The following is a 9,666-nucleotide window of genomic DNA, read 5'->3' on the forward strand; positions in this document are numbered from 1 at the left end:
ACAAAACAGAAGGCATTATATTGAGATCAAAAGCCAAATGGTATGAAAAAGGAGAAAAATCATCAACATTCTTCTTATCTTTAGAAAAACAGAATTTCCTAAACAAAGCGCTAACTAACTGATGAAGGTCCAATAAGCGAAACAAAGGACATAATCAACCATACAAAGACCTACTTTCAAACTTTATATACTAGCAAACATGTAAAAGATGTCGATTTAGAATTTTTGTTCAAAGATAGTGAAATACCTAGATTATCTGACAACGACGCCCATTCTCTCGAAGGCGAAATACAATACGACGAAATGCTTTCAGCTTTAAAAAATATGAAAAATGGAAAAAAGCCCTGGTCCATCTGGCTTTACAGCTGAATTTTATAAATTATTCTGGAAAGACATCAATAAATACTTAATTAATTCATTGAATGAAACATATAGGAAAGGAGAGCTATCTATAAGTCAAAAACAAGGTCTTATAACATGTATCCCCCAAAAAGATAAATCAAAGGACAATTTGAAAAACTTCACACCCATTTCACTATTAAACGTATCATACAAACTAGCCTCAGCCGTGATATTAGCTCGTATTAAAAACATACTTCCTAATATAATCAATGAAGACCAAAAAGGTTTTATGAAAGGTAGATACATCGGAGAATGTAGAAGACTGATTAATGACATTATGGACTACACACAAATATACGAATAAACCTGGACTTTTGATACTTATAGACTTTGAAAAAGCATTCGACTCCGTGGAATGGTCCTTTATCGAGAAATGTCTTGACTTTTTCAATTTCGGGCCCCCTATCAAAACTTGGTTAAAACATTCTGCAATAACATAAATTCTAGTGTCCTTGTAAAGGGATTTCCATCAGAATTCTTCCAAAATACGCGGGGTTGCAGACAAGGCGATCGCCTCTCGCCGTATATATTTCTCATAGTAGCAGAAATTCTGGCCCATATGTTACGACAATACAAAAAGATAAGAGGAATAACTATGACTGACTTAGAATACCTACTGACTCAATTCGCCGATGATACAACTAAATCTTAGACGGGTCAGACCGGTCGTTCAGGGAAACATTACATGTACTGGAGACATACGCTTCCTTCTCTGGTTCTAAACAATATTCAAGTTTGCAATACTGCAGGGAATACCACCTGGACTGGACACAAAAGCCCTTTGTACTCTTAGGCATTCTATTTCAGCATAATAAAGCAGAAATGGTGGAAAAGAACTATAAAGATAAAATAAAAAATAAATGACAAAATAATGAAAATGTGGTCTCTGAGAGACCTTACACCCCTAGGAGGAATAACACAGTAAATACGAAAAGGATCTTTTCAGCAGACAATATATGTGGGCAAATGACAAGATAACAATAAGGAGAAAACCAGTACTATATGATCACTATCTAAAATCAAAAGTAAAATTTGTAAATGATCTCTTAAAAGATGACAATACATTTCTTTCTTATAGAGAATTCGTAGAACTGTTTGGGGTTAAAACAAATTTCCTTGAATATACAGAGTTACTATCTTCACTGAAATCATACTCGAAACAGAGTTCGTTCCAATTTGATATTCAAAAAGACTAACCTTTTATTCCCCCTAATTTGGAAATACTATTCAAAGCTATGAAAGGATGTAGCATATTTTACAACAGGCTTCTTCACAGAGATACTATAAACGAAAAACTGGTTTATCAAAGTAAGTGGGAAAAAGAGCTGAACATAGATATCACACCCAGTCTATGGAAAACATACAATTTTATACCATTTCGAGCTTCGTATAGTTCTAGACACAGATGGCTTCAATACCGTATTTTACACAGGATTCTTACAACTGATAAAGATTTATACAAACTAATAGAATCACCACTTTGTACTTTTTGTGACGCTGAAATAGAATCGATCATTCATTTATTATATGAATGCAAACATGTCAAAAGGTTGTGGCAAGATCTACTGGAATGGATTGAGAATGAAACAGACACTCAAAGAAACAATTATTCTCGGACTTAAAGAGACAAGAAATGACGTATTGAATTTCATATTCATATTAACTAAAGAATACAAAATAATTATATTCTAGAAAGGCAGCAAACATTGTACCTTCTCTGACTGGTTTGAAACCAATATTGAATTACAATTACCAGCTACATAAATTTAATGCATACTCCCAGTGCAAATATAACTCCTTTGTGACATTCTGGTCGTCTTGCCATAATCTATTTACACAATAATAGTTTCGTAAATTTGGTTTGTTTCCAATTGTGTATATACAGATAAGCTGACTTGTCAATGTTGTACTCACAACAAAAAGAAATAAAGTGTAGAGTATAGAGTGTATAGAGTTCACACAGAAATTGTTTGCGTATATTAGAAATTATAGTCGTCATCTTAAAACAAATCCTCTTCACACCATCGCATGGAAAGAAAGAAGACAAAAACAACGTGGAATGCAACCACATATGTATATTACATACACACATTAACATAATACACAATCAGCTAAACCCGCATTTACCATATACACAGGACAGGACTATCAAATCATGGATCCTACAATCCATGCCTTACATCCAACATGTTTCTACTTACACAGCTTCCATCACACACCACTCTAAAAGATATACTAGCATGCACTTATTCCCATACACTCAAAATACACTTCCTGTGGTCATTTTAGAAATCCATAAGTAGTCCATTTCTATATACACTGTCAAATGTCAGATCTGGAACACAACAAAACACTTGTTTCTTTCTCATTTAGAAATTTATGAATAGCTGATTGTAGTAGAAGTGTTGCATCTGTGGTAGAGTAAGACAACAAGAAATTGTCGAGGTCTCTTGCGAAGTTGAAACAGAACCAGGAACCAATAACTTATTAAACCAGTCCACATTGTGGCTCAATTTTATTCAACATACACCCAAGGATTAACATGGTTTCTGCACGCACATGTTTTTACTTACACAGGATCCATCACACACCACGCTAAAAGATATACTAGCATGCACTTATTCCCATACACTCAAAATACGCTTCCTGTGGTCATTTTAGAAACCCAGCAGTAGTCAATTTCTATATACACTGTCAAATGTCTCTGACAGATTTGGAAAACAAGAACACACTTGTGTTTTTCTCATTTAGAAAATTTATGAATAGCTGATTGTAGTAGTAGTGTTGCATCTATGGTGGAAAGACGCTTCCGAAATGCAAAGTGACATCAGAGATAGCACAGATATCAGATAGATGTTTTCTGTAAGACAAGAGCAATTTGTCGAGGTCTCTTGCGAAGTTGAAACAGAACCAGGAACCAATAACTTATTAAACCAGTCCACATTGTGGCTCAATTTTAGTCAACATCCACTTAAGCATTAACACGGTTTGTGCACGCAAGTCTAATCCAGGTAATCCAGATCATCCTAACAGCCCCTCGATAAACCTGTTTACTTTATACCTTCACCATGCAATTGGGGAAATTCATGCAGAAAGCGTGCCCACATTAAAGATCTTGTTCCCAAAGTAAATACAAATTTTCCTTAATTGTCATTCAACTGACTGGTAAACCTACCAGAAATAGGAGTTATCAACACATGGTCTACCGGTATATTTGATGTTCCATTCGCTGATTAACCCGGGATAATCCCACTTACACCTTCCTACAGTTAGCTCCACAACTACGGGGGAACACAAGCGAATGCACTTTCACACCAAGCCTAATCCCTAAATGCCTTAACGTTTAACTATGTTTTCATTAACCATTATGAATGATTCACGGTTAAATGGATAATGAAACGATCAACGAGTGTTGTCTTTGTTATGTAAATATGTTATTTTAGAACAAGTATATAGATATGGGAGAGCACAAGCAAAGCACCATTCGCTTGCAAACTGGCTTAGCAGAAAACCCCTTAATCCAAATATTTGGACCTGTAGAAACTATTCGTTTACAGAAATGTTTAGGGAGGAAAGTCACAATTTCCCAGAGGTTTTCCAGACACGAGGCCTCGTTTTCGACGATGACGATTCACGGGATAGCGGCTTTGAGTCTCTCTGCAGTGACAGTGAGGTTGGCGCTATAATATATTATGCATGCTTTGTATACATTAGAGAGACAGAAAGGTAAATTATGTGCACAAAACGTAAGACAGAAACGTACACGCACCAACTGATAACTGAGTAGGGCTAGTCTATTAAACATAAAACTTTTGGATTGAACAATCGAAATGCAATGTATGTATTTTCCTTCAGGTGTCTCCACAATCTGTGGTTTTCAAGAAAACCAGTTTTCTCGGCCCAAGGAAGTCCCTTTTCACAGAAAAGAGACCACGTGACAATGACGATGATGAGGATGAATATGTTGTGGCAAGGCAGATCAAGAAACAGAAGACAGTCGATATTGTCAATAAAACAGCACAGAAAGAAGTGAGGTCAGAAGCGATGAAGTCTGCTTTGGACAAAATGGAAAACGAAGGAGACTTGATCGGCGATGGTTCACGGGTTAGTGCAAAGTACCTTTTCGCATCCAACGGTTTTAATTAAGAACTTCTGTAGTGCCTAAATAATGGGAATGCAAAAAAACTTAATCACTTTGTAAGACAGACATACAAGCTGCGTTATAATGAAAGTTTCGTTCACTTTCAGGTTCATTGTCTCCCAACTATACAAGGCAGACACAAGGATCTCAAGTCTGTGTCTGCACAAACAGTTAGTCAGCTTCTTGCTGGAAAATATGCTGACGTCATTTCCAGTTACCAAATCATCGACTGCCGTTACCCCTACGAATACGAGGGCGTTCATATTGAGGTAAGGCTTCTTGATAATTCTTTCATCGTACAAACCTATACGGCACTTTTGTATTTAAAAACAATAAACAAATCTGGAATGACAGAAATCAATACTCTAAATGTGGGTGATTTATATACTGTTATATATCAACTTCAGGGTGCGGAGAATCTTCACAACCAGGCTCTGATCACGGATTTAGTGACCGGTCTACAGCAGCGTGACACCACTCAACGGAACATCCTCATCTTCCACTGTGAATTTTCCTCAGAGAGAGGTCCCAAACTGTAAGTGTATGGGAGGTTGACGCAAACGATTTCAGATTTAAGATTTCGATTAAATGAGTGATGTATCAATGAAATAAATTGTAATTATCTTTGTTAATGCACCATTTCATTTAACGATATATTATCGGATGCAGATTGAGACACCTGAGAAACCTTGACCGGAAGCTGAACAGTGATCGTTACCCTTTCCTCTTCTACCCGGAAGTATACCTTTTAGATGGTGGATACAAAGCCTTCTATGAACAACATCAGGTAAGTTGAGAAACGTTTAAATAGGTACTAATCTAATAATGCAATATCAGAATTCCAGCACTGAAGTAACAAATATAATATTATTAATTATTAATAAATAGTGTGATACTTTTCTCCATAAATCTTTTTGTTAAAGTGCATGCATTATGTACAGTTACAACCATGTTTCAGTCTCAATGCAATCCAAGAAACTACGTTCCCATGATGCACCAGAATTACTCCAAACAACTACGTCACTTCCGAGTCAAGTCCAAGTCCTGGACAGCAGGAGACAAACAGAACATGCGCAGTCGACGTCACCAAATAGACGCGTCACCACTCAAGATGTGTCTTTGGTAATCTGGAGGATGAATTAGTGACATTGGAAATTTCACCTGTTTTTTGGCATGAGATTTGGGGGACTTGTTATTTATTGTTCTTGTTTATGTTGTGTTGGTGCCTGAATGTTGAGGCAATAACTAAACACTTTACACCTATATTGACCACCGTTATCAAGCATGATGTGATGTATAGTATTTATACAATATGAATAAATGCAGACTTACACAATGTTTGTTTTCCTCCATTTCTTCGTTTTGTTCAACAGACATACATTTTCTGAAAGTATTGAAACAAGTGGCATGCTATGTCACGCAGAGTTTCAAATACCGTATTTGCTTGAAGAAAGTATACTTCGCACAGCAGTTTCCTAGCTCAGAAACGCGAGGAAAGTCTTGAGCCATCGATCATTTGTCATTTGATCTGTTCTTCGTGATGGCTGTTAATTATCACCACAAGTGAAGACTTCCGGAACATTCTAATTTTAACTCAAGTAGTCTTTTTCAATGACCCAAAGAATACTGCAAGAATTTACCACAACAAAATTCATGTTTTTGCATCAATGCAATTTTGGAGACAATATTCCTTAAATATCACATAAAGATATACGATATGGCTATGAGTTGATTAAGGAAATTATGCTGTCTATCTGGTGTCTGTTTAGAGGGAGTGTTGATGACTTCTTGACATTACGGAAGACATTTTGTAAGTAGTTTCTGCGTTGTAAAGGGCTGAATAAAATAAGAGGGGAATGGGGCCATTCATTCTGTTGAAGTTGGCATGTTGTTAATGAAACAACCACACTTGTAAGTTTCAAAGAATGATGATACATTATGTATACAAGGCATTGTGTATTAACGATGACACACAGCTAACAAACAGTGCACAAATATTCTAACGATTATGTTCAGTCCAAACTACATCATTTGTTGTATAACACCAACACTAAGAATGCCTTGACACTGCATCTATATATATTACATTACATCTATGTAGGGATACCCTTTCATTGTAACTCCACATCTCTAAGCATAAACGATTACCAGGATTTTAATGGTTCACCCCCAGTTTGACGACCCGTTCAATAGACGACATACTTGAACATGCATTCGACCTCTACATGTACATCGTAAAGAAAGTCAACTGAAATGTTGCAATGCATATCACGCCACCTCCGAGTAAACACAATAACTGTCAGATGAACACAAGATTCTGGAAATATACATTTCACAAGAAACTGAACAAAAAGCCAATTCTGTCTTTGACGGCAGTAGCGTGTTTAGATCTTTTGTAAAGATTAGATAAAACATGGACCATGAGTAAGAAATAAAATTCTCTTCACCGTTATCTATTTTCAGTTTACATCCACCAAACATTAACTCAGCTTCTACAAGCATGAATTTAAGCCAGCTAATCCAGATTATCCTAACAACCCCCTTGATGAACCTGCTTACTTTACACCTTCACCCAGCCAGTAAGGAGTTCACACAAAAATTGTTTGCGTATTAGAAATTGTGGTCGTCATCTTAAAACAAATCCTCTTCACACCATCGTATGGAAAGAAGAGGACAAAACGCACTAGGAATGCAACAACATATGTGTATTCCATTTACACACTAACATAATACACAATCAGCTAAACCCGCATTTACCATATACACAGGACAGGACTATCAAATCATGGATCCTACAATCCATGCCTTACATCCAACATGTTTCTTCTTACACAGCTTCCATCACACACGGCGCTAAAAGATATGCTAGCATGCACTTATTCCGACACACTCAAAATACGCTTCCTGTGGTCATTTTAAAATTCCAACAGTAGTCCATTTCTATATACACTGTCAAATGTCAAAGACAAAACGCAATTGGAATGCAACCACATATGTATATTCCATTCACACACGAACACGACACACGATCAGCCAAACACGCATCCTACAATGCATACCTCAATTCCAACATGTTTCTACTTACACAGTTTCCTTCACACACCACGCTAAAGGATATACTAGCACGCACTTATTCCCACACACTCAAAATACGCTTCCTGTGGTCATTTTAGAAACCATTCTATATACACTGTCAAATGTCTCTGACAGATTTGGAAAACAACAATACACTTGTTTCTTTCCCATTTAGAAATTGATGAATAGCTGATTGTAGTAGTGTTGCATCTATGTTGGAAAGACGCTTCCGAAATGCAAAGTGACATCAGACATAGCAGATATATCAGACAGATGTTTTCTGTAAGACAACATCAATTTGTCGAGGTCTCTTGCGAAGCTGAAACAGAAAGAGGAACCAATAACTTATTAAACATTGTAGCTAAAGTTTATTCAACATCCACTTAAGCATTAACACGGTTTGTGCACGCAAGCCTAATCCAGGTAATCCAGATCATCCTAACAGCCCCTCGGTAAACCTGCTTACTAAATACCTTCACCAAGCAATTGGGGAAATTCATGCAGAAAGCGTGCCCACATTAAAGATCTTCTTCCCAAAGTAAATACAAATTTTCCTTAATTGTCATTCAACTGACTGGCAAACCCACCAGAATTAGGAGTTATCAACACATGGTCTACCGGTATATTTGATGTTCTATCGGGTGATTAACCCGGGATAATCCCACTTACACCTTCGTACACTTAGCTCCACAACTACGGGGCAACACAAGCGAATGCACTTTCACACCAAGCCCAATCCCTAAATGCGTTAAGGTTTAACTATGTTTTCATTAACCATTATGAATAATTCACGGTTAAATGGATAATCACAGGCAAAGTGTTGCGCAAAATGGGTTGCGCAGCAGAACGAAACTGACTAGACTTCGTATATGCGAGCGAAGCGAGCAAAGGTTGGCAACAAACTTCCCTCGCTTCCGTCCGAAAAATATTTTTCATGTCAAAATAAAATATCGCCACCATCAAATATAGACACACATTTACTCACAGGGTTGTGCTCTCAGATTTCCAACCTCATACTTAACAATTACTCACGTGAAATATATTTTAATCAACGTTTTAAGCGCCGCTGGTGCTCTCACAGAGCGTTCTTCGCCTCCATTACCCCTGCCAGCTTCCGGTTCAGCGGAATGAAGGAACAGGTTAGGTAATTCTGAAAACACTTGTCGAGTCGCATGTCCTCCGCAAAGTTCGCAGATGAAAGTGATCGTGCAGATTAACCATGAATGAGGAGCAAAGGAACTGCATTGCTGTTGCTGAGGCAGGCCACAATCTCCTTATAACAGGACAATGCGGGACAGGAAAGACATTTACTTTGAGGTATGGATGTTTTGTTTTAGATTTCAAGTCATCAAGTGGATTTGTCATGAGGTGTCACGGTTTTCGTTTACAGTGAAAACGATATTTTGCTTTGTAATAGAACTATTTTGTATCGATAAGAATTGATCAAGAAATGAAAAGAATAGCTTTTCGTGAAATCGGTGGAAAGAGTTCCGCCCGTACCCCCCTTTACACACGATATTGATGGTATTCCTAGTGATTAAATTGAGTGACAATTCGTAAGTTAATGCTTTGGAAGGGGGAGGGGGGGGGGGGGGGGGAGGGTACGGGCGGAACTCTTACCAAATCAGTACTTAGATCACATGGAACACTTTTATGAGAAAATTTATTTATAATTTCTCAAATAATTGAAGAAAACGTCTGAGTAAGTCCCACTGAAGCCTTAAATGAATAAATTAGATAATGAAATATGCAACACAGGATATCATGGGCAGATGTGGATATCATTTGGACATCTGTAGTAGTATCATTAGTAAAGTGTCCTAGAGATGTTTGTCCACTCTACTGTGAGAATCAATTTTGTGTGTTAAAGGGACCTGGAATGTTGGTGAGTGTGTTACCAAAATGCAGACATAATATCTGTATGATTTAAATTGCACAATAACAATAAATCAGATTTCCTTTTCACTATTCTACCCAAAGTGTTTGAGTAACTCCTTGGAGCTGTTACACCTCATAGGTCATGTGTTTTGTAGTGTTTATCAACAGGG

General features: G+C 37.2%; 1 protein-coding gene across 1 annotated transcript; it reads left to right on the forward strand.

Annotated features, from left to right (window-relative positions):
* Positions 1-4,025: 4,025 nt before the first annotated feature.
* LOC137265084 (M-phase inducer phosphatase-like) lies at positions 4,026-5,669 on the forward strand. Its single transcript, XM_067800400.1, has 6 exons — positions 4,026-4,070; positions 4,258-4,506; positions 4,651-4,812; positions 4,951-5,078; positions 5,213-5,330; positions 5,502-5,669. Exons 1-6 carry the CDS (start codon positions 4,026-4,028, stop codon positions 5,667-5,669), a joined length of 870 nt encoding a protein of 289 aa, XP_067656501.1.
* Positions 5,670-9,666: the final 3,997 nt, after the last annotated feature.

Source organism: Haliotis asinina, chromosome 15 (genome assembly GCF_037392515.1).
Source record: "Haliotis asinina isolate JCU_RB_2024 chromosome 15, JCU_Hal_asi_v2, whole genome shotgun sequence".
NCBI lineage: Eukaryota > Metazoa > Mollusca > Gastropoda > Lepetellida > Haliotidae > Haliotis > Haliotis asinina.

Bases quoted from the DNA above. Each gene is read 5' to 3' on its own strand.
- LOC137265084 (XM_067800400.1), top strand. From the start codon at position 4,026: ATGACGATTCACGGGATAGCGGCTTTGAGTCTCTCTGCAGTGACA. The intron at 4,813-4,950 runs GTAAGGCTTCTT...TATCAACTTCAG, and splicing joins ACGAGGGCGTTCATATTGAG to GGTGCGGAGAATCTTCACAA. The intron at 5,079-5,212 runs GTAAGTGTATGG...TATCGGATGCAG, and splicing joins TCAGAGAGAGGTCCCAAACT to ATTGAGACACCTGAGAAACC.